The sequence below is a fragment of the Hoplias malabaricus genome, chromosome 3 (genome assembly GCF_029633855.1).
Source record: "Hoplias malabaricus isolate fHopMal1 chromosome 3, fHopMal1.hap1, whole genome shotgun sequence".
Lineage (NCBI taxonomy): Eukaryota > Metazoa > Chordata > Actinopteri > Characiformes > Erythrinidae > Hoplias > Hoplias malabaricus.
In genome coordinates this window covers 35400339-35427176 of record NC_089802.1, presented here as the reverse complement: position 1 = coordinate 35427176, position 26838 = coordinate 35400339, and the positions used below count along the sequence as shown (strand labels likewise).

Here is a 26838-nt window from a genome sequence, read left to right as displayed (position 1 = left end):
ATACGTACACATTACACCTACAGAAGTGTTTATGATATCCCACCCTAAGGTCCTATCCACATGAATCTGGGTATTTTTAAAAACTAAGATTTTTTTTCAAACATATCCCCATCCAGATGAACAGTTGCATTACCATGCCAGTTCAGTAGGGGCCCATGGTACCTCTTTAAGAGACATCAAAACACCATCAAGCATGAGAGATTTAATCCAATACACAAGTCATGAAATTACTGAATCTAGATCTTAATAGTGCATTATTTATTCCTAATACTGCAATATTTATATTGATGTGTATGTGGGAAGCTGAAATCTAGTGGTATCTACATGTGTACTTTGTTGTTTTAAGGCTTCTGTACTTGAATATATAGGGAGTCAGAGCTATTTGAATTTTAGCCAGAAACAAGCTTGATGCATGATATCAGCTTTTCCACAAATATTAATTTTCCTCTTGCAAACGAGAACACTGACGGCGGCGTTTTACGAAATCTTCTTCTTGGAGGGTGTTTTCAACAAGCTCAAATTTCAGGAAACTAAAATGCTGTTTTTGTGTAGATGGGAGGCCAAAACTCTGACAAAATCCTTTGTTTTTAAAAAAATCCTTATCCATGTTGACAGGGTCTAAATCCATGGATATTAATATGAAGTTGGTCTCCTTTGCAGCTCTAGCAGTTTCCACTCTTCTGGGAAGGGCTTCTACAAGATTTTAGAGTGAGTCGATGGTGAATTAAGGACACCTGACGGTTATTGGTAATTCTTCAGGGCACAGGATCCAGCAGCCTCCAAACTCAATAAGATCTCTCTCTTATCCCAAATCCGTTTTAGAGGAGAACTTTGGTGAAGAAATTACAGGTCAAAGAGCTTAGTCCAGACACACACACAGGGAGAGAGAGTGTCCAGTCTCTAGATAAGCAGCATAAGCAGAAGGTACACTCTAGAACAGTGGTCACCAACCTTTTTATGCATAAGATCACCTTTTGAAATCGAAATGAAACACAATTTAAACAAATTAAAGATCTACCAGCATAATGCCAGGCTTGGGCTACTGAAGTAACAAAGCTGTATATGTTTCGATTGCCTTCAAAAACAGAAATTAAACTGTTTACTTACTTCATTAATGTACAGGTGAGTGTTGACTATGGTGGAACTCAGTGCCTGAGGCTGCACACAGTCTGCACTATGTGCTTGGGTGTTTTGAAAAGTTGTGCAACCTATCGAAACCCATCCTACTTGGCAGCTCTGCGCATGCTCAGTCCCATAATTTGGAATGTTTTTCATGATAAATATGTTCTCCTCTGGTGCGATATACAATCTTAGCTTACTGTTATTTGCTTCAGTGCTCCAAAGCTGTATATGCTGAATCAAATGTGAAAAAAAATGATAAATATATAATTACCTTATCTTTTTCCTCATATGGGGATTTAGACTGTGCATATATTCTGCATATACTTCTGTTGGGAGAATTCTCTGATATGCTTCTTTGAGTGTGTCCAAATATCTTACCTATTGTTTTATTTAGGCAGCTCTACTTATAAAATTACACTAAGGTAGCGCAACTCAAAATAACACCTGGGTATAGCAGCACTGTTGGTCAAAGATGCGAATTCACATGTCAAAATTCACTGACACAAACCCTGTGTGACAGTAGCTTTATATGTCCTTGCTTGACTAGCTAGCAAACCAATTGCATACAGTGCATCCACCAACCTCAGGAGGGTGGAGTGGAACACATTCTTCATCCAAGACATATTAGACAATCCACCGCTTCTTTTCCAACCGCCTCTAATGCTGTGGCTATCTGACTTGCACGACCTGCTTGATTTAAAGAGATTGTTTTCCATAGCAGAGAGGTGCTATATGTTTAAAAGTGTGTAGCTTTAAGCTTTAGATGCAGGGGAATGCAAGGCCAATTCTGCTCTTTAAAGCGCCTTTCCTGAATATTAGCAGCTCTATTCTCACATGCACAGACTTTACTCTGAGTCTTTACTACGGGACTAGCAGGATAAATTTCACCTAAAACCCAGGACGAATGTTTTGGGTGTTTGCGTTCACATATACAGCTCCTCTGGGTTTACATGCTTGTGTGAACGGGGTCTTAATTCTGAGCCTTGGATGGCTGAGGCATCACCTGGGATCAAACCAGCAATTTATTGGTGATTAAACCGCTGAACTACTTGGGAGCCTCCAATATCAATTTTATAATATCACCTGACATGTATCTAGTTTATTTTAGGGCCCTGAACACTAATAGATCTGGCATATACTCTATTTCAGGATATATGCATATAGTCGCAGTCCCAAAAGGAAAAATAAATCATATATGTCCAAAATAGTAACTTTATAGGAGAAGGAAAAATGAAAGTCAATGTAAAAAGAATGTATCCTAAGAAATTTTGGAGCATGTTTGTTGGTCCATTCATCATTAAATTTTCAAACAGTGGTAAACTAAAAGTCACCAAAATTGAGATAAATATTTTTTTTCTGGACTGCAATGATATTATAACCAAGTTTTAAATGCTATTTCTAACAAAACATTTTGCAAATTAAAATCAACGTTTTCCATTATTTCCTTTGCAAATGGTTAAAAAAATATTAGTTTAATAGCAGTGAATACACTCTACAATGTGAGGCACACAGGGTGAACAGGAAATGAGTGTTTGGTGTTTGAGTGGAATCACTCGCATCATTAGCCCAATCTATGATGGTGGACAGTAGGCTAAATTATGTAGTCAGTTATTTAGATTTTTTTTGTGGTCAATATATTGATTGTGGTGGATATAGTCAAAAGTGTCTGTAGGTGTGAGGGTGTGAGTGAATGTGTGAGTGTGTGTCGCCAATAAGTTAAAAATGTAAATATTGTAGCCTAGATATGAAATCAATTCGAAAATAATGATGCAGCTCATTAGAATTGATCTCATTCCTGTGAAACTGAGGCATAAACCCATCCCCCTACCATCTGTGCCCCTTCAATTCTATCAAATTCTTATTGTAGATTGAAAATGTTTGTTCCTAACTCTACTATATCCCCAACAATATTCTGTCTAGACCCAATTATAGCCAAACAAACATCTGTCCAAACCTGACAGAAGGCTGAAAAAAAATCTGTCAAGTGTACAACACCGTATGCAAAATTGTCTCATTAAAATCTGACATACTTTGAAACCTAAGAGTAGATAATCTGTTAATACTCCAATAAAAGGAGCTTTTCATCTAATTGAAACAGAAAATAGAAAGGATGCATTGCATCCGATGTCAAGCTAGATTCTGTTTCATATGCTGCTGGGTTTTGAGAACATTTGCCAAGACAGTTTATGTGTAAGTATTATCAATTAGCATTCAATTGGTGGTCAGGAAGATGGTGTCAAACTCCCTTAGTATTAAGTGGTATAAAGATTTCCAGGTCTTGGTTTGAAGTGTTGCTGCTTTTTAATAGATGATATCCTTGAAACACATGGGGAGAGGGAAATTACAACAAATTGCTCTGTCACGTTTAATAAATGAGGCAAAATGCTTGCTTATTTATAGAGCTTTGCAAAGACAACATCTACTAGGACACCAGAGAGTTGAAAGTATTTTCTGCATCAGTCTGAATTAGAACGTTTCACAATGTCACATGTGAAAATCGATTTTTCTTTCCCCCCCCGGCATGATAATTAGAACTCTTTTTCATGGTTCTGAGTGACCACTGAGATGCTTTATTTTGAGGTATTTCAGTCTTCTTGATCTCTCCTGATTAGCTCCCCACTCTGAAAATGTCCAGTTTTGATATCATACAGTAAGATCCATATATTGACTTCTAGTTTATTTTCATTTAGGAAAATCTGATGGGGTTTTAATTGTTTTTTTATTTTTTATCCCCCACTTAATGGTTTTTGCACAAGCAGTGTTTCCTTTGGGGTTTACAGAAATACAAGCGTACCAGGGAAACAGAAGACGACTGTTGAATGGCATTTAACCTTTGAGCCTGAGACTCTGCTCCTCTTTTTTTTTCTCCCTGTTAAACACTGCCTGATAAAAATGTGCCCCGTCTGAAAATAACATTGTGAGCCAAAGCAATTAAGTGCCCTAGCCTTGCGCCACAAATGTGTGATACAGGGCGCTGAGGTCGGCTTCTATAAACACACACACGTTCACGTCCTAGCCGCCCTTTGTCAAATAAATCAGACACAGAAAGAATGGTGAAGAGCAGTTTGCAGAGCAAATCCGAGAAAGTTTAGACTTAATCCCAAATACATGGACTGGAGTGCACCAGTGGGAGGGCATTCCCACACTGTTCTGGCCTGCTCGGAGCAGAGCAAGTCTGAAGGTCAGAATTTTCCATCTGATGTGTGAGTAGCGATTGTGCCAAATGAGGCAGGGAGGGGAGAGTGGGAGAGTTATTCAAGAAGATAGAATAATATCAAGTTCATTTCAAAAAATGTTATTGTAAGTACTTTTCAGCTGTTTCTTTTGGCTTGTTTTGTTAAGAAAATGGCAACAGATGTTTTCAAAAATGTCAAATTTTATATATATATATATATATATGATATAGACCTTGTAGAATTACACCTTCTGGTTCTAAGAGAAAGGTGAAAGAGGGACATTAATATCTTGAACAGAAGAGAAATGATTGATCTGTGGTAAGGAGGATAAGACAGTTGAGCCTGCCGCGCTACTATTCCACCAGCAGTCGCATTGGTTGGAGCACACCCTTTGCTGACCTCAACAGATGTGCCTCGGCCATGCTGAATAATGGAGGAGATGGAAGATGAAGCGAGCAGCTGATGCCAGTGATCTCCTTATAGGTTCCTATGCTCCAGAGGGAGGAATTTCACTCAGAGTGAAAGACATTTTTTTCCATTGTAAAACTGATTAAAAAGACAAATTGCCTTTTATTTTGGACTCATATAGTACCACAGCTGTAGTAGTAGCCATATTAGATATGATATCATTATTTCTTTCTTTGTTTTTACTTTGTTTAATCTCATGTGTAATAGCACGCAGAGACATATACGTAAACAATGGATGGAAGAGAGTGATGTGCCTCTTCTAGCTGGAAATACAGGCTCTATTCTGAGTATCAGTGTCAGCTAAAGATGACAGTATCAAGGTTCATTGTACTCTCTGTGCTGGCGACAAAGTGCTATGTAGCTTTAAAAACACTATGTTAAATTTGGTGTCGCCGCACGGCACAGTCTAACTTACAGAGCATGCCCCACTGAGTGGTGCAAAGCAGAGAGCTGTGACTAATGCATAGTGTCCCCCACCACCCAAACAACAAAAGCTGGACAATTAAATAGGTCAGGTCAATAAAGACTGTCTTTATTTTATATTTTATAAAAACAAGTATTTATGTTAAGTCAAGGAAGACTGTATTTTATTTTTTATAAGTACAATTAATTTTGTTAAGTTACATTGTTAAAATGCACTTCCAGTAAAGGCAGTATTGGCAAAACTGGTTGTCATTTTTCTGTTGAGGCAGTGGGGGGTGTTGTTGGCAGCTGCTGAATGTAACTAAAAATGTCTAACTTAGTTACTTTTAAAATCAAGTAATCAATAAAGTAACTAAGTTACCTTTTAAAGGAGTAATCAATAATCAGAAATCAGATTACTTTTTAAACTATGTCATCACTGGCGCCAAGCCACAAATACAGTTTTGGAGGATTCTCTGTAATTTATTCCTGAAACCTCACACATGAAGTGAATGATGATGATTATTCCATAAGGCCAGGGCATGTCCAGGTCAGGGATGTATTAGATGATAAGTCGATTTGTCGAATGCAGGAGAAACGTTCAAGTGTAAAGTCCTGAGACACTGACGAGGACTACATCATCATGCCCAGATGATTTGGTTCTAAACAGTGAGGCTTGTAGGGGTCTCCCAGTTAGCAGTGGTCAGAGGAGGAACAGAATGTGCAACAGGGGGATGGGTTCAAGGCTCCTCAATTCTAATGCATGATGGGTAATCCCATTTGGTCCGAAACTACCAGAAAGAACAACTTTGGTATGAGTCAAAGGTACTTTGAATGATGATTATGGGACAATGTGCCACACCCAGTCAGAGGGACCATGCTAACGCCTGTCAGACGTCAGAATCACCTACAAAGGGCTTTATTTTAATGGCTGGGTATATGTGAGGTGTTTATCTGGTGCATTGTGGGAAATAAAGAATATCACACGGCAAAGAATATGAGTCTCTGGCAATGTTCTGTTGGAAAATCCTGGGCTCATATGGACATCAGTTTGATATTTTTCACATATTACAGCATATTACATTTTTTATATTGGTTGTTTTTAAAGAAATACAAATAAAAGATTGGACTTCTGCATTGTGCTGTATGTTACATTTAAAAAGGGTCCTTTATTATTCCATAAAAGATGCAGCACACAGATTTAAGGGTCATTTTATGTCACAGTGACAGACATACCTTTACAATCACTTCAACCATCAGTTCCTTTGCTGGACTCGCATATTGTAAAAACAGGAAATTAAAGCACTGGGTTTGTGAACTGACACACAATATAGAAAATCTATATAAATATTATTTTCTTTTAAAGGTAGTCATTGGAAAATCCATGAAAGGCCTTATTAAGCACAGAAAAAACTATTAGTCCCGGTATTGGTCCATGGGTTTCTATAGGTCTTTTTCTTTAGAACCTCAGAGGATTTATTGTTTGTTCGTATCTATCCCGTGGTTTAAAAAAATCTTTACATTGTAACACAGGAAAATGGCACAAAAGATACAGATGGCATGTATGTTCAATAAATCAATCAGACCTTGAGCCACTGCTGCAGTGTTTTACATACTAATTGTGAAGATTTTTTTGAGGGTTTGAGGTCAGGCTCTTTGTTATAATAAAAGTGTTTTGTTTTTTTTATAGCTGTTGGGTGTACCAATGCTGAGATGCCATATTGACGCTAAGGAATCATTGGTTCTGTTTAAAGACAGTCTACTAATATGGCATGAATCATTTTTCCTTCCACTGTGAATGGACAGTGGGAAAAGACAAACAGTGGAATATTAGCATTGGCCCAAGACCAATTTTAAATAACATGACAAACCATGATTAATATACAACAGTCCTCTACACTGAAGTATCACTGGATTAGGAACAAATGGCAGATTGTATATGATCACGGATAAAGTGCCTCCAATTTGTGGTTACGCCACTGTTGCCTCATGTAATGTGTTGACCTGTTCACTACACAGCAGATGGCAAAATTAACCGGCTATACCGTGGACAAATTGTTGGAGCCTGGAGGTATGATGGTGCCAGTGTCACTGCAGCACTGAGAATAATCAATCCATCCAAATCATACCTGCTCATTGGTGGTCCTCTGAGGGTTCTGATCATTGAAAAGCAGGGTGAAAAGCGTAGCTGTTTCTAGTCCAGCTGTCATTTAGTGAGTGAGTGAGTGTGTGCAAATTGTGCGAAATTGGAGGGTGGGGTGCCAGAGTGGCGCAACAAGTAGCATCACTGTCACAAATCTCCAGGGTGCTGAGGTTGTGGGTTCAAACCCTGTGTTCTGGCCATGTCCGCATAGGTTTCCTCCAGGTTCTCCTGTGTCCTTCCACTGTCCAAATACAAACACCTTGGTAGGTTAATAGGCTACTCAAAAGTGTTCATAGGTGTGAGTGAATGTGTACATGTGAGTTGTGTGTGCATATATTATATTATATATAATTTGCTTTACGCCGCGACCCTGAAATGGAAAAGCGGAAAAGAAGATGTATGTAATTTGCTTTAATTCTTTGTGTGGTCATCCTTAATGTACTATATACCATATGTAGTAATAAGTAGTCATCACACTTGCTTTTATGCCTTTTCATAAATTTAAATACCATGCTTTGAAGTGTTCTATTCTTTGCCAGATTACTGCCATAAAATGGCTTGAAACTGTCTAGCAACTGTGGTTTTGTTAAGTTTAGTCAATGACTCTGCAGCAGGAGAATTGAAAAATGAAACACAGCAGAAAGCACTGCAGTAGGAGTGTGGATGTTATTTAACTTCTGATTGGACCAGCGTGAAGTGTTTATTTTATAGTGTCAAATCAAAATCAAACCCAAAATACAGGCACCAACATGTTTGAGGGTGTGTGTATGATAAATCATTGCCCCTCAAAGGCCATTACACCAGTGCTTGTGTGGTGTCTCCAGGCATCTAACAGTCTCTTTTTCTTTCATTTCTTTCATTCAGACTCACTACAATGATGGAGAATACATCATCAGACAGGGAGCAAGAGGTGACACTTTCTTCATCATCAGTAAAGGAAAGGTAAGCTGACTGTTAAAGTGAATGTTTAGTATTGTGCAAAAATGTCATAATTCCCTTTCATCCCTTTAATATCCAGCAACATGACAATTGAATGAGTTCCTTGTTCTTTTTTTTTTTTGCCTTTTATTACAACTTATATTATTTTCAAGAGAGTTGTTTTGCTAAAGTTCAGTCTTGGAAGTTGTTTTTTTAATTTCCTGCTTCTCATGATCCAAGTAATCCCAAGCACATCCAGTAATTGAGGTCTCTGCTCAGAGGTGGCCTTTTGCACAGTACTTTATTATCCTCCTGAGCTTCAGGGGAACTTAATATCTGCTCTTATCCTTGATCATATGTCCAATAATAACAGTTTCAAATATTCTATTTAGCAAAAAATGCACTCAAGGTTATGGCCCAGCATGAGGATACTGAGGATTTGAGCGAGCTGATGCTGGTGAAATGTCTTCTGATATAGTACATGGATACTGCAGCAAATATACTACTCTTTAGTTAGTATTTACATCTATTGAGACTATATACACCAATCAACCACAAGATTATGACCACCTCCTTGTTTCTATATTCATTGTCCATTCTCTCAGCTCCATTGGCAACGTAATTCTACAGTTACAGACTGGAGTTAATCTGTTGCTCTGTATACATAGTTTGCCCCCTTTCACCCTGTTATTCAATGGTCAGGACCACCACAGAGCAGGTATGATTTGGCTGGTTACATTCTTTGTTCATACATTAACACGTCACCACAACATCAGTGTCTCTGCAGCGCTGAAAATGATCCACCACCCAAGTTATACCTGCTCTGTGGTGGTCCTGTGGGTGTCCTGACCATTGAATAACAAGGTGAAAGGGGAAAGTAAAGTATACAAAGCAACAAATAGACAATAGTATGTTAATAAATATAATTCTACAGAATGCTCTTCTATGGTCAATGGAACTCAGAGAACGGAAACACGGAGGTGGTCATAACAGTATAGTTGATGTGTAATACAATATAAATAAGAAAGTATGTTTAAGTTTGTACATTAAAATAATAATATGACATGGTACAGGTTCAGGGAGTTGTTGCTAGGCTACAGGTACAGTCAGTTCTCTTTTTACACAAGAGTTATATTCAGGCCTGGATTGTCACATTATAGACTGCTGGGCACTAGTGTTGTCATGATACCAAAATTATGACTTTCAATACGATACCTGCCTAAATATCTCGATACTGATACTGAAACAATACTGTGGCAAAAACCTAAAACATCAGGAAAAGTAATGTACTTTTTCTACAAGCTGAGGGCGGTCGGCAAAATCGCTGGTTTCTGCCTTCGGCCCTGTCTCATTCATTCATAATTTTGTTTAATGTTTGAATAAAGCTAAAATCCTCAATCAATTATGAAATCTCAGTTCAGGAGTTCAGAAAAAGGGATAAATTCAACATAAAAGGAAGCAAATGTGTCTTTGGCAGCATTTTTTGCACATTCGCAGCTCATTCCGAACATTCTCTGGAGCAGAGAAGCTCTCCCACTCAAGGTCAGTCCCGGTGTTCTATTGAGTTGTGCTACCAGTGAATTTCTTCTATAAAAAGTAGTGAAGGTTTGTACAGAAAATCACAGGTGCTAGTTAGGGTTATTTGTTTTGTAAATAACTGACTAGACGGTCTGAAAAGTTGTTAAAAGTAGCATCAAAATCATTGAGGGCGGGAGAGGAGGCAAAGCACCGTGGGCACACACTGTCCCCTGTGGCACTCTTTGGAAATACAGCTCTTATTTTAAAACACTGCTTCTTAAAGCACCGGTATTCATTAAAAAGGGTATTGTACCGTTTGTAATGACAAAGTATTGAGATACTTTTCTAGTATCCATATACTGTGCAACACTAATGGGCACAAACATGTTGTGGGATATTTGTTTTTTGGTGTAGGTATTTTTGTTATGTTAATTTTAACAGAAAATTTTTCTACCAAATAATGAGTGGCTCTTACTGTCAGCAATATACATAAATTGTGACCAGATATCTTTTTACATGTACATATATATCTGTGACTTGCTCAGATTCAACAGCCATCAGTGACAGCCCTTATTTTTTATGTTGTCATTAATTTATTTTTACACGAAGATGCTTTGCCATCTGTGAGAATCAGTGCTCATCTTTGCAGTTTGTTGCAGGCAGTGTCAAAAAAATAATTAATTAATTATGGCTACAAATACACTGGGGAATACTGACTACAGTCCATGTTGTAGCAACAACTGCAGCATCTTATGGAGATATTTCTCCTGAATGCTCTGCATGAAACATCTGAGCTGGATTACTTAAAATCTGAATTATTAGCAGAGCCATGTTCATCAGCTCATTCATGAATATCAGACATGTTTTCAGAGTCTGTTTTCAGTAAAATCTTAAATGTGCCATTAATATTCTGACATATTCATTCTGGCATTTAACTGACTTGTCAGTCATAACATTGACTGTTTCTACTTTGAATCACTAAGTGATTTAAGGTGATCTGGAACTGTCCGATCAAATCATCAAATCTGGGTCCATCTTTTGTAACAAATTACTTGTCACTTTAAATTGGCTTAAGACACATTCCCCAATCTGAGCCATGTATCGCTACTACTGCCTCATTGGTCTGTTTTTCCTCTGTTTCAGACGTCATATATTATCTAATATATAAATCATCTAATTATGACCACTTCAGTGTTTTTACACTCACTGTGCATTCTCTGAGTTCAACTGACCATACAGGAGCACTTTGTTCTGGAGTTTATGTGTTCATTCATTCATTCATTATCTGTATCCGCTTATCCAATTCAGGGTCGCGGTGGGTCCAGAGCCTACCTGGAATCATTGGGCGCAAGGCGGGAATACACCCCAGACACACACACACACACATTTACTCACACACTCACACCTACGGACACTTTTGAAATCGCCAATCCACCTACCAATGTGTGAGCACCTGGAGGAAACCCACGCGGACACGAGGAGAACACACCAACTCCTCACAGACAGTCACCCGGAGCGGGAATCGAACCCACAACCTCCAGGCCCCTGGAGCTGTGTGACTGCAACACTACCTGCTGCACCACCATGCCGCCCGAGTTTATGTGTTGCTCTGTATAATATATTTTCCCAATTTTACACTATTCTTCAATGGTCAGGACCATCACAGGACCATCACAGAGCAGGTATAATTTGGGTGGTGGATGTTTCTCTAAGCTGCAGTAACACTGATATTGTTGTGTTACTCTAAGCTGCAGTAACACTGATATGGATATTTTTAATGTTTTTTTTTTTCGAACTTAACATCTCAGTTTTTAAAAACTTTGATCAGATCTATGATCAGATCATATCAAAAGTCAAAAGATATATATATAAGATCTGCATAATGTCAAAGAAACTACCAGAATGGGAGGAATTGCCATCCATGCTGTTAACACCTACCAAAATGAGCAAATGTGCAGTGCAGGGTATGTAGTGCATTAGTGGATTTTCATTTTTCAGAGGAGCCTGCAGGCCATAATGACCAGTATGTTACCAGCATTATTGTAGACACAGGATTGACAGTCCTAAACGTCTAAGCCTGGACAGTGTGTGACATATCAGGAGTGGGGTCCTCTATAACTGAAGGAAGCTTGGCCAGTTGTAACTCTGCAGGGAAGACAGAAATCACATTCTCACACCTCTACCATATTAACTGCTCACATGTTGTACATACGACGGGCAGTATGTGCTGCTCATTCATTTCTGTCCAAACTTATTTATATGCCTATGTAAGAAAGGATAGAAAATTTCCAATTTCAAAAATTTCAGTAAGGTCTGTGTAGCAGATATTTCTGAGGCTAAATACAGAAATGTGGGTGTGAAACTTTCAGAAAAAAAAAAAAAAAAGTGGGGGACATGCTGTAACTCTGCAAAATATAATTATAAATAACTGACTAAAACAAAAACATTCTCTCTCTCTCTCTCTCACTCTCTCTCTCTTACTGTTATGCTGAAACATAATAATGATAAAATATAATCAAATCTAACTTCAAGATAGGTTGGAAATCACTTGAGATGGGGTGGGGGTGGGGGTGGGGGCTATTGGTGGATTATATTGAAAAAGATGGAGAATCCAGATAAAATTATTTTTCCTTATAAAAATATAATGTTGCTCTGAGTGATGTGGGAACAGTGATAATTTAGGGTCCATCTATCATCCATTTATCAGCATGGAAATTAGGCAGGAACTGAGAGGGACCAATGGTCACAAGGCCTTGCCTACATCACTGCACGCTTAGCAAACCTTATGGCAAAAAATGGTACAACACTGCATGCCACCTCACTAATTTTTGTATTTGGCATGTAATGTAATCTCTTTATTTTCTTTGTTAACAACCTACAGCAGAATTTCAAATTTGTGGATTACAACTAAATTAAAATATAATATAAGGTGACTCGACAGGCGCCCCCTCCAGGGTGTATTCCTGCCTTGTGCCCAATGATTCCAGGTAGGCTCTGGACCCACCGCAACCCTGAACTGGATAAGCGCTTACCGATAATGAATGAATGAATATAAGGTGACTGAGTGAAACTAATTTCTTAATTTAGCTCTATCCCTTGTTTTCAAGTGTTTCCTTGCCCCTTGGAAGTGAGTTCAAGCTGTGGTGATTTGAATGTTCCCCTACGAAATGGAACAACCATTCATACTACATACTACATTGTAAGAACACAAATAAGAGAAGTGCTTTAGCTGTGTTCTGCTGCCAGTCTTCAGTGCCATCAGAGAAGTGCTGCTGGATGTAGTTGTAGTTATATTTAGGACAACACTGGCCTTCAAAAGCATTCAACAATCCAATATTATCACTCACTCCTAACTCTGTGTGATATAAAACTGAATTCAGCTGCCTATTTAGTGGCTTTTTGTTCAAAACTTCCAGTTCCACCTTAAATGTTGCAGTATGCAGAATGTGATTGTTTCACCATTTAAGGTGGAAATTGAAGTTTACTAGTTAACTACAGAGATGTCAGCATACTAGAGATGTGTGATGCTTGTTATGAAGGAAAGGGACATAAAGAATTGAAACTAAATTAAACTAAGATAAAATAGTGGTTATCATAATTTTAAGGAGAAAATATTGCTGCCGTTCATAGCCCTTTGTTTGAAGTGTGCCCCTAAAAATCTCCTTTTCAAGGGGTAAATAGCCCTTCCCCTTGACCCTACTCCTCTTTCGCAACAATAATAAATATACCCCAGCTCTAGGCAAAATGGAGCATTAGGGCTAAGAAGTTGGACTAATCGGTGAAATGGGATTCACCCTATATGAGATTTTATTTCTGCTAAAAGCAGAAAATAGATCAAAATTACCTGTGGTTAATAGCCTTTAATAACAAACTAACTTTGAATTAATCTTGTCATGGCAGGTGAATGTTACCCGGGAAGATTCACCCAATGACACTCCTGTTTACCTCCGTGCCTTGGGAAAAGGGGACTGGTTTGGGGAGAAAGCCCTTCAAGGGTAAGTACAAATGCATGGAATAACCCTTGTTTTCATGTGACAGAAATGACACACATAGTTTTCTTACTTTAGTGTTCTTCATCAAAATCATCTTTCACTGCGCAATTTACATTCCAATATTCATTGCTAAGAATGGTTAAAGTACTTTAATGTCTTACTTGATCCGCCCCAAATAATTAGGATGCATCAATTTGTGACTTGCAAGCGAATAAATCTTGTAAGTCTCATCACTTTCCTTCTTGCAAGGTGACTTCTCAAGAACGTTCTTCACAAGAAAACAAGTCCACTCTTTACATACTTTACTGTTGAGAACCAGCCTGTGATTGTTTTGCGTAAAACTGCAATTAAGTGTGATTGTCAACACTCTGCAGAAACAGCTGCAAGGAACACCTGTGATTGGTCTGAAAGTCTAAGATTTGCATGATTTCTACTCTCAAAACACACAGTGGAAATTTCGGTGACCTTTAAGAATGCCTATTTAAATAGGGCTGTAATTGTTCACTAAACACTTGACTGTGATTGAAATGAACTGCTTTAATTGTGGATTGCAATATTGATTGGTATACAATTCATTGTGTAAACATATCCCTCATAGGTATTGCTGCGTGACAACTGCATTGACCCATTCCCATGCTTAAAATGCACATTTTCCCGAGGACAACCATGAGCATCTATAATCCGTTCAATGGATTGTATGCCGAAGGTACAATCCTGATTGACTGTTAACTGAAGTAAATTAAATACTTGGATATTTGCTGAGACAGATTAAACACAGACGTTTACTAAAGGTCTCCACTACCCAGACAGACTGCAAAGCTGCTTTTACCTGCAGTTTTAATTAAAGCTCATTTCATTAGAATTTTCTAAGTGGTTTGAACAGAGGAGTAGGGGTCCACATTGTGAGATTTTTTCCCCCTCCAGCTTTGAGGGATTTTTGTCCTTGCCACTGTTGTCTTTATTTTTTATCTGGGGAACTGCTGTTATCTTGTTTGTTTACATTCAGAATCACTACATATTTTAATATGGAATGGTATGTCTGAGGAAAAAACGACTGTTGTTTATATGGGGCTGAAATGTAACTTGTTTGTAAGTATTTGTTAGGTGTTTTACTAATTCTAGTTTTTAGTTTTGTAGCACATTTGTTCTGTGTTTCCATTCATGCAGTTAACGTTCATAAACACATTACACCATTTTCCAGCATGCTAGGTTAAAGAACTAACAAATGGTGAAGGTTTTAATAGTATGAAATTTGCTTTTAAATTCTGACTTTCTGTAAAGCTGTGCTATTTGATACCTTCAGTCTGTGCAAAGCACCAAAGAAATAAAATTTACTTGACTACTCGTCTTAGCAAAAAAGCTGATTTTAAATATCCATGTTACAGGCAAAAAAAAAAAAAACCTGTAGAGCAGAAGTTGATAACCTAAGTCTTTAAATGGATTAGAAGCTGGCAGGAAACAGTGTCTGTCAGAGTTTGAGCGGAATCTGTGATGGCAGTGAGAGAAACTTAGAGTCACAGCTCTAGAAATGAAGCACTTATTGGAAAAGCGGCAGAGGCTAGTAGTGTCAGAACAGTCAGCCGCCTGTCCTTCCCCTCCATAACACACCTTCATAAAGCAGGTCTCTTATGAAACTCGGCTTCATGTTCACTACAGCTGGTACACAACTTCAGCAATGAGTGCTTCCATTATCTCAATATATGAAGAGGGTCATATGTAGGTGTACTCTACACTCCAGGACCACAGTTTTCTCATTTTCCAAATCATTATGAGACTGATCTGGATTGCAGGCAAACCAGTCAAGCACACACAATCTGTGTCTGTAAGTCCACATTGTTGTAGCACATACAGAATGAAGCCTGATATTGTCTTGCTGAAATAACCATGGACTTCCCAGGATAAGATATTTTGAAAGCAGTATGTGTCTCTCTAAGTATTTTCGCCTCCACATCAATGGTAATGAATAAAAACTGACCCCCTATACCATGAGAGATATTGGCTTTTGCACCCAAAAGCAGTCAACAATCCAATATGATTGCTCATTCCTAACTCTCTGTGATATAAAAAAAAAAACAATTCAGCTGCCTATTTAGTGGCTTTTAGTTCAGCCTTTCCAGTTCCACCTTAAATGTTGCAGTAGGTGCTAGAATGTGATTGTTTCTCCATTTAAGGTGGAAATGGAAGATCGCTAATAATAGTCTGGGTGGTCTTTTCCCTCATTAGCATGGAAAACATAATTTTTTTTTATGAAACAAACTGAAATATGAACTTCTCTGACCACAGCACACATTTCTACTGTCATTAGGACCATCTAAAATAATCTTCAGCCTGGGGAACCCATTAGCAGTTCAGTACAAATCTGATGTATGGTATTCTCCTTGCATAACAGGGTTTCAGGTTGCTTTTCTTGATGCAGTGACAGTCCCTGTCAAGTGAAGATCTACTTAGCCCATGGGGCCATATTTATCATTGTAGGATGACAGTTTCTTATGCAATGTGATCAGAGGGCTAAAAGTTTATGCTTATTCAGCATTGGTGTCTAACCTTACCCTATATGGACTGATATTTCTCTGGATTTTCTGTGTTAAATATGGTAGATGATAAAAGACGTTCATTCTGTGCAACCTTGCGTTGAAAAATGTTGTTTGAACCATCCGACAATTCTCTCAGGAAATTTGGCATAAAGTGATGAGCAATGACCTATTTTTGCTTGCAAAGACTGAACCTTTGGTTAATGCTCCTTTAACGCCTTTTATATTCACCAGCTCATAGTGTAATGCTTCAAAACAGTGTGTCATATATCTTCTATAAATATTTCAATCATATTTTGCCCCTGTTCCAACATTTTTGGAGTGCATTGCAGGCTATAACCAGTAGTACTAGGAGCACTAATAGCAGTAGTATATTGTCCCTCTTGCACAAAAATTTTCAACCTCTATTTATTGTTCTTTTTATCTTTTTCCATTCTTTGACCACTCCAGTCACCTTTTACAATGTGTTTACATTTTAGAATGAGTAGAACTATACATATGTCCAAAATTGTTGTTAAATGAACTCCTACTGAAAATTATGGACATATTATCATTCTATTGTAAACTTACCAAAGATCAGTGCTACATGCTACTTTATAGCAAAGGAAAACCAACTGTGTTGGGTCTTTGGGATCCAAATGCAAGTCTTAAGCCTTAGGACAGAATTTTGTCTTTGTCTTGTTGTTAGCTGGTTTTGTAATTAGGCCCCTAATAATAGCTTGCCCAGTTCAACTCAAGTTCATATAACAAAGCTTTCATTTTATGCAGAGTTTTAAAAAGGCAAAATAAACTTGAGAGGCTGTCTTTGGCTAACTCATCTGTTAATTAACTAGTCTATTATCTGCCACTTTAAATGACTGTAATGAACTTCAGGTAGATTTTGTTGACAGCTATGGTGGGGCCTAGCTTATGTGCTCTCTCAGTGAGTACAGTTAATCATATTGAGCTGTTTTTGTCACTTTTTTAAAGCCCATATTTATTAGATATAGAATATTTTATTTTCAGTATCAGTTTAAAACTTATTATTTTAAGCTGTATTGTATATTATGCCACAGTTTGCTGTGAAAGAACAGTACTGCCTGACTGTAGCAAAACTGACAAAGTTAAACATATACAGTTGGAAATTAAAAGTATATTGATCAGTTGTAAGTTAATCAGTTTTGTTTTTTTATGTTTTATCCACAAATTGAAATTTCATCTGTCTTTAGTAATGATGTTCGATACCACCGATTACCTTTCCGATCCGATAGTGACTAAAATTCATGCTGGTATAGATACCGATACTTTGTGCAAATACACCTAATGTGTCTGGTATATCTAAAAAAAAGTAGCGTATTTCAAATCATAGCTTTATAAAGAATAAAAGACATCAGAGTATTTCATCTATTTATTTATTTTAAACTCTTCAAACGTTATAAAATCACAGGGAAAAACATATGATGGGGCTATTCTGCACTGAATGCTTAATCTTATTTATATTCAACTATGTATGTAATCTATCCAAATAACCTACAAAATGGGTATACAAACACCTCCTGTTTTATAATACTGGGTGACTTGATTTGAAATTGACATGATATTTAATTAAATAAATAAATGCCACAATAATGGCATAGGTTTGTCAATACTTACATTTTAAAATATTTATTTAACAGTTAAAGGAAATTAGACTGATTGTAAATAAGAGTAGATATATTTTATAGATAAAATGTTATGTTTTAGCCATCTTTCCTAGTATATATTTTACAAAGTGCACCATGGCTGTTTTATGGCAATTGCTCTGTATAAATTAATCACACCTAGTCTATGTAATCCACTATGTAATCCATTAAATGATCAATTCTTTAGGAAATCTTACCTGAATGAATCTAGGCTTCTTTTTAGTCCGGAGCCTACCTGGAATCATTGGGCGCAAGGCAGGAACACACACTGGAGGGGGCGCCAATCCTTCAATGGATGACACACACACATTCACACACACCCAGGGACACATTTGATTCGCCAATCCACCATCCAACATGTGTTTTTGGACTGTGGGAGGAAACCCACGTGATCACGGGGAGAACACAACAAACTCTTCACAGACCTGTCACCCAGAGTGGCACTAAAGCTGTGTGACTCCGACACCACCTGCGGCGCCACCGTGCTGCCACAGTAATCTCAGTGATATACATTATCACTCCAAGCTGAACTCATGTAGCTATTTGTTTAAGGATGTGTTCATTTCATTAACTATTTTATAACCATATTTATTAATTTAGACAACTCCAACAGCAACAGTGCTTAGCGCAGCTTAAAGCTTCACATTTGTACCTGGACAGTGCCTGCCTGCAGCACTGAAGGACTCCACCAGAGATTCTCATTTGTGGTTTAACCTGTTGTGTTGACACATCATCACAAACCAGAGAGTAGAAATGGACAAATAAAATTAATTGAAAATGTGGTGTTAAGAGCTCAAGATCCTTTGAGGAGTATTTAATTGTTATAATACAATAGCTCAGGATGTCAATGCCTACATGAACTATGGAGGAGTTATTTAACCTATTTCATCTTCTATTACTACTGCCATTGTCAAAGACCTCCTCCGGAGAAAATTAAGTTTTTATTAATATTTCCATGTTTTGGGTATAACAGCTTTATCATGAGGGAAATAATCAGTCAGTGCCAACTGCAGTGTTCCAGGGTTTCTTAAATCATATACCTAAGCAACCAATATGGACCAATTGGGGATGGGGATTTCAAGCTGCAGACAAGTGGAAGAGGGGTAAGTGTATATAGAGATTTTAAAGTAAATCTTCCAGCTTCATGTGTTTGACACCACTGCTAATTTATGTCTTGTTTTAAGAGGTAGAGAACAACTGGATGCTGGTATTGTAGTAGTTTTATTTCAGAACAATCTCAGATATCTAATTTTGTTGGCTTTTTGCTAAACACGTTGTTTAAACTGCATATTATGCCAGTATTTTTTTTTTATAATAACAGCATTTTCTATATATTTTTGGTATGAAAATGCTGGTGGGGCCCAGTAAATTCTGTATGAGCAGTGTCTGAATGAACCTACACAGTATAGATATACAATGTATGCTTTGTCACACCTTGAAACTGCTCAAGTGATTAAATTAGATTAGATTAGATTCAATTAGCTGGATGATTACTTCTGGATCATAAATGCTTCACAAATGTGTATGAGTATTATTAGATGTAGCTTTATCACTCCAGAGAAAACAGTTCCACTGCTTCACAACCTACTACCAGGGGGCTTTATATGCTTCTAGTCCACCATTGACATTGAGCAGAGTGACCCATTCTTCTTTAAGTGCTTTTCTTTGGAGTTTATTTACAAAGTGCATTAGCAAAACATTGAGAAATCACAGCACCTGAATAAGTAATTAAGTGTCATCTACAAATTTGCTTACATAGAGTGTCACAAAACGTAATGTCCTGTCTACATAGAGAGTATTTTACATCATAGTGTGCGCACACCCAACATGTAGGCTGTTCCAGTTTTTGGATACCTTAAATATACCGCCTACTGAGATGCCTTAATCTGGCCAAATTTGAAGGCAGCATCAAACTGGTCCTCAGCCGCTAAGCCAATCCCATGGTGCAACGCAAGCACAACTCCCGTCTATTTCGCTCTTCTTCCAGAGCAGAAATAATTAAAATCGTGATAAAAACATGAAGAGCAGAATCCATCGTTCTGAAACATTGGTTGTGTCTGAAACGAGCAGAATGTTAATATAGCTAATATAGCAGCGTACTGAGGGAGGATTTGTGTCTGAAATTAATGCTTGTATAAACACTGCCTGCTTTGCCTGCTTTGCCTGCTTTGTGCTCCAAAATCTTCAAAGTAATTATTTTGGCGAATAGAGCCCCTCTCTACTTCATGAGGACAGAAATCGGTTAGCTGTCTCACTATGTTTTGGGACAGAGCTATAGTGTAGGTTAGATGAATGTAGATGGGCCAATATGTGTGACAGCAGATGCAGTAGGGACACCTAGTGGAATGCAGATGAGGTGGATTCAAGTGCTAGCAGCGACAACAAAGATCCAATTAATGCTGGATTTTTGCCCATCACTTTAATGCATCAGATTTGTATTTTGGTAAACACAGGTAATGAAAGCTTTTAGTGTTGTTTTAATCTACTCAATACGTCTTTGTGCAGTTTCACAACTGTATTGAGGTGCATCTACTCACTGATCCTGAAGCAGATTCCCGCAAATGCAGTGGCATCACACAAATGGGTGAACACAAATACACGCACACACACACAAACCCAACATGCAGGTAGAAACCATATACCCAGGATTAAGTCAGAGCCATTCTAAGCGAATGAAAGAGACACTGGGGTCACTGGTCATTGCAGGAGATTTTATTGATTCCTCAAGACATGGAATGAGTGGGCACACTGGGGACCTGGTGATGAAAGTAGTAGTGAGAGATAATATAGACCTTCTCTCTCCACTGTTGAGCACTAAAAAAAGACACTGGTCTTAATCCATCTTTTCATAAAGAAAGCCTTGATTTTTTTTTTCCAATTTGTCCTTCACTGCTTGGCCAGGTTCAGCTTTCTGAAAGCACTTCAAACAGCAGCAGTAGTTGGCTTTAAGCACAACCATTATATCAGATAAAGGATTCGCAGATTTATCTGTATCCTGTGAAGTAAGGAATACTGTCTTGAGACTTCCAAGCTGACAGTTACCATCTGCTCAGTATATGTTACAAAATTACAAGCCCAAGTGCCAAGCTTGAGCACAAAATCTCATCATCATAGACCATTTTTAATGCACCCAAGCCTAGATTTTATCAACAGATTCAGATTTTTCTTTGTAAATTTAGACAGAACGTATATATAACATGTGATTTACTAAACAGATTCCGGCACAGTACATAGACTATTCAAAATAGTTAATAAAATAAGGCTTAAAACATGAACTAAGGGGGAAAAAATAAATAAAATAATCAAAAATACAATACATTTATAAGAAATGTGCTCTATGAATATGTGTGCCTGGTCTTGCCTTGCAAAGCTATACTTGCAAGATGTCAATACAGAAATAGCATTTGTGGAAAGAACTGATGGAAAAATTTTTTTAGAAACCACGACACACATGTCAAACATCATTATTTGACACCCAGTGATTCTGGGTAGGCTCCGGACCCACCGCGACCCTGAACTGGATAAGCGGTTATAGACAAAAAATGAAGGAATTAAAATGCAGTTTTTTCTAACATTTTAAATGCCTCTTTATAAGTTCTACACAAACAATTCAAAATATTCTCCACAGTCACCACCACCTACTGATGATGAAGAATAAAATGCTTCCTTTGTTTGTATGAAACTTTTGTTTGTTTTTGTAAAACAAGTATTGTGTTCATTTTAAAAAACAGGTTTTGTTTTTGCATTTTAAAGTGGTTAGTAGTTACATTTTGTATTTGTAAACCATGCCCAGGCAAATTCAAAACCTTCTTTCCAAAATTTTGTTCAGTTTCTCAGACACTTCTGAATTTGGCCTAAGATAATAAGACAAGCCAGGCAGTTAGACTGATATCCAGAGAGACGTTTTACTTTACTTTCCAGTGATGTATGAAGCTTGTGAAGTTACAGGCCATTTACAAATCATTTACATTTAAAGCTTATTCTGTTTATTCTTACTTAACTGAAATAAATTGAGCTTGCAGTTAATGGGCTAAGTAATTGAATTTGTGCAATGCTAACCATCGTTCTGTCTTAGAATTGGCCTTGCTTCAATTTTAAGGTCCATAGTTTGTTGTCACTACTTTTGGAACCTGCAAAATATTTTTTTCCCATTGCTTTCCTTTACTTCTCCAAATTAAGTACTTCATCAAACTAGACACACTGCCACAGCATCTTAATCCCCATAACTCTAGAGTGTGTGGCGGTAGTCAACAAACTGTGAAAAAGGTGTGTATGTCTGTGTGTGTGTGTGTGTGTGTGTGTGTGTGGTGTGTGAGATGATGATGCTCTCCAAGTCTTGCATTACCTGCAAAGATCAAACGGCAGCAGAGTGCTGACAGCAGGTGCAGGAGAAGGCTAACGAAGGAGCTTGTCTGTGTTAGACAGCATATGGGTGACACATTTGTCAAGAATCCATGAGCCTGTCACAGTGTCAGTAGTGATGGAATGAAAAATGAAAAATAAGTGATTTTGACCTTCCAAAAGTTGTGTATCACCAAATCTTATAATATGACCACACGCTAACTTTAGCGTCATTTGGTGTTCATCAGTTTCTAATTGTACATTCACATGTAACAGTTAACCCCCTGGAGTCTGAGGGGTTTTCAGACACTCTGGTGTAGTCTGACATGCCTTGACTTTTTTACAAATTACACCTATCTCGAATTATTTTTACACAAAAGTCTTGAGTAAAAATGGGTGTGTTCTCCCCGTGTCCACGTGGGTTTCCTCCGGGTGCTCTGGTTTCCTGTCATAGTCCAAAAACACATGTTGATACGTGGATTGGCGCCTCAAAAAACTATCCATAGGTGTGTGTGAATGTGTGTGTGTTGCCCTGTGAGGACTGCCAGCCCCTCCAGCGCATATTCCTGCCTTGTGCCCAATGATTCAGGGTATGTATTCATTTGGTTACGTGGCAGTCCGCTATAAGTGAATAAATTTATTCTTTACAGGTACATTGATAGATGAATATGCTGCACCTATATCTATATCAGTTTAAGGCATATTACATTATGACTTCATTTTAGTGAGTGTGTGTGTCTGTGTTGCCCTGTGAAGGACTGGCGTCCCCTCCAGGGTGTATTCCCGCCTTGCGCCCGATGATTCCAGGTAGGCTCTGGACCCCCCGCGACCCTAAATTGGATAAGCGGTTACAGATAATGGATGGATGGATGGACTTCATTTTATTTATAAACAGCTAATGCAGTAAAAGCATCTTATACACCACAATAATAATGACTGAGGGCAGCATGGTAGGTTGTCGGCTCAAGCTCAGCCTTTCTCTCTGCGATGGACTAGTGCCCTGTCCAGGGTGTGTCCTGTCTTGCACCCAGTGATTCCTGGGTAGGCTCTGGACCCACTGACACCCTCAACTGGTTAAGTGCTTACAGACGGTGAATGAATTATTGAATTAATTAATAATCCACTGGATGTAATTTTACAATATTTAAGGAGACATATACCATTCTTTTTCCACAGGTTTACTCACTCTTCATCTTTTTATTGAATCTGCTGTATTTTCTGTTACATTTGGTACGTTCCACCTTGTTCACAAATCTGGCTTCGGGTATTGTGATGCTTTTTTACTGGCATACTGCCCACCCTTAGATGGGACATGAGACTTAAGCTGCCTTGAAGTGGTTTTTTAAGCTCATATTTCCAATTTATCATGTGACAGTGCCCTCTCATCGTTATGAGTTCATGAAATAATCAAAAATATGGGTGCCCTAAGAAATGAACCCTGCATTTTTGTTCACATTTTTTATACAGGAAACAGATCCAGGTTGTCTGTTTGTACATCAAATGGAAAGTTCTTATAACATCAGTCCTTCAACAATAAGCTAATGTAGCAGACTAAAGAACTGAAAGGGATACACTAACCGGACCCATTTGCTTGGCTTTGTTTCCAGCTCAAAATGGGCTTGCTTATGAAGTGTACACAAACATTAATATCAGTCAAATAAGAGAATCTCAGGAGAATTTCCAAATGTGAGTATTTGCTAATGACTTGTGCAATGTTTTCTGTCATGTCTCGGCAGTTACATCATAATCATGTCTACATTTCTGGTAATGATGAACTTTGAGGGCCATTTGTGTTTATAACTGGAAATTACAATACTCCAGATGCTTCCATTTTTTTTCCTTCTCCATATGCAGAGCCACTGTCTTGCTAAATATCGCTGTCTCTTTGATGTCTGTAAGCTCACTGCCAATGATGAGAAACAGTAATATGCTGGTTGATGTATTAGTTTTAGGTTGAAGAGGTGTTGCTCTCGCATTATGTGTGTTCTTGATCTCTGTTCCTTTGATCTTGCCTTTCACTCCCCATTTCTAATTAGCACACAATCTTAGGTGTTTGTTAGCGGCCTTAGTGTTTTAGCAAATCAATCAGGGCTCTTTTTTGTTGACAAGCTCAGGCTTTCATCTTAAACAATATTTTGAGAATCACACTCTGTCTAAATGGGTCTACTTAAGAGTTCCCCTGAAGAGCAGACATAACAATGCTTGTGATGTTGTGGATTAAAGGCTTCACACGCCTTTGATGTTAAACAGGTTTTTATGCAAAGTGAACCGTCATGTCCCTATTTAGTAAAAATATTTTACTGCATATTGATTCAATTGTCCACAACTATGGAGATCCTACACTCTGAGAAAAACTTGGGGGGGGGGGACCCTCAAAGATAGGGAACATACCTCCTTGCACATTCAGATAACTCCCATAGTGTATGAGCTACACTAAACATGTTTGTGTGTGTATGTATATCCATACAATTCAAGGAAACCAGACAAAATGAAAGAATTCTTGAATTATTTTTTAACCTGCATCTCACCAATTAGAAGGCATATTTAGATACATTTGGAAATATGGAGGCTAAGAGCAGTAAAAGGAGCAAACTGAATGGTCAGAGTTTCAGAAAGTGGTAGAAAACAATGAGAGAAATGAGTCAAGCAAACTGAAAAGCAAGGTCCATTACTTTGCCTGTCCACGGTCAGCATACTACACACCAGTCCTCAGACCAATCCATATGGAAAATATCAAAGCTGTTAATAAATAATAATGTAAAATAAATAAGAAAAAATACAGTAAAACAGAGGTTCAACAAGGTATAGCAGCAACTGGAGCCTGAAAGTGTCCAATAAAATCCTTCAGGGTACGAGAGGAAAGCATCACTGGAATTAACTGGCCCAATGCTAGTCCTTGAGCTTATTCAAAGCCCTGTAAATAGCTGGATCACTGAATAATAGAGCTGGACTAACAGCTGTATAGAAAATCCAAATAATAGTGACCTTTGGTACTCTCATTACAGATTTATATTCCTTCTTGCACATTCACATTGGTGATAAATCCCATAGTTATCCCAAAAGAGTTACAATAAGTATGTGTGTATGTATATCATTACAATTCAAGAAAACAATTCAGTATGGTGTCTAAACCTTTGATCATATAATGTATATTGATATTATATTAATTAAACCAAGCATGCCTGCAGTATTAGGTTTTCGCTTTCTCAGAATATCCTTTCTTAAAAGGTCTGAAAGTCCACTTGGAAATACCACTCAATGCTAGTGTGATGAGAGATGAAATGAGGCTGAATGTATGATGTAATGCTCCTTGTGGGTGATGTTGATCACACCATGTTAGGGAGAGGACTGACATTAGTTAAGTCTCCTCACAGGGAGTGATCTGTTCTCACACGTCTTCTGTGTAGGAACAACAGTATCCAAGGAGGAACCATCTTGAGGCAGTGGAACAGAAACGTGCCAATTTTTATGCCATTACAGGAAAGCAGGTCCCTATCCATCAGGATTTGTTGGTGAACATTGGTGCAATCTCTTGAAAGAGGCAAAGATTCACAGCTGTTCCCTCGTCTTCATATGTTGGAGGGCCATGTGCTGCTTTCAGGTTGTGGATGGAGCATATGCACCATCCACTCTCACTCTTTCCTGGGAATTCCCCTGTTCTTCAGACATCTGATAAACAACCTCAATTAGCTCGTGCCTAGTGTGCGCCTAACTATGCTGAATCTGTGAGCAGCACAAAAATGATAAAGCATCATTTGGGATTAGGTGCCATGCTCAAGATTACCATATAACAGAAAATGTCAAGGAGTGGGGTGTGGGTTTCCTCCGGGTGACTGTCTGAGAGGAGTGTGATGTGTTCTCCCTGTGTCTGCGTGGGTTTCCTCCAGGTGACTGTCTGTGAGGATTGTGGTGTGTTCTCCCTGTGTCTGCGTGGGTTTCCTCCGAGTGACTGTCTTTGAGGAGTGTGGTGTGTTCTCCCTGTGTCTCAAACCCAGAACCCCAGGACCATGGAGTTGTGTGACAGTGGCACTACCTGTTGCACCACCATGTTGTATCGGGCAGATATTGCTTTAAACTATCAATCTTTACTTTCAGAGTCTTTTTCCAAAGCCGTCCCTCTAAGCAGTGTCTCAGTTTATAGCAAAAGCAGTGGAAAAAGTAAACAGAGATAGTAAAGAGGAGTCCATTCCCAAAGATTTGATTCTTAAAACTCTTGAAGTCCACTCGATTTCGTTTTTGCGACAGTCATAAGAAATGACCTTTTAATTTGAAATTAACGAAAATATTTGATCTTTTGTCGGTGCGATCTATAGTAAAAGCCACTTTCAAGATACTGTTTGTCTACATGACTTATAATTAGCAACAACAGGCTGTGCTCCATTTAAATCAAGCCTTCAGAACTACTGAATCCAAAATTATATCAAGGGTCTGGTTTAATTTACCAAATCATTATTAACACAGATAACACAGATTGAGTAAATCATGCAAGCACTATCCATGTGTCTGTACAGTAAATTACTGACATTAGTCCATTCCAATAGAGCAGCTGCTCATAGACTAACACTT

General features: G+C 38.1%; 1 protein-coding gene across 1 annotated transcript in view; it reads left to right on the top strand.

Moving 5' to 3' along the window:
- prkg1b (protein kinase cGMP-dependent 1b) overlaps positions 1 to 26838 on the top strand; it is a 198856-nt gene that overhangs the window by 133691 nt on the left and 38327 nt on the right. Inside the window, exons 6-7 of the mRNA XM_066664373.1 lie at positions 8176 to 8253; positions 13648 to 13742. Of these exons, the coding sequence (XP_066520470.1) occupies positions 8176 to 8253; positions 13648 to 13742 (173 nt within the window). The remainder of the gene's footprint in view (positions 1 to 8175; positions 8254 to 13647; positions 13743 to 26838) is intronic.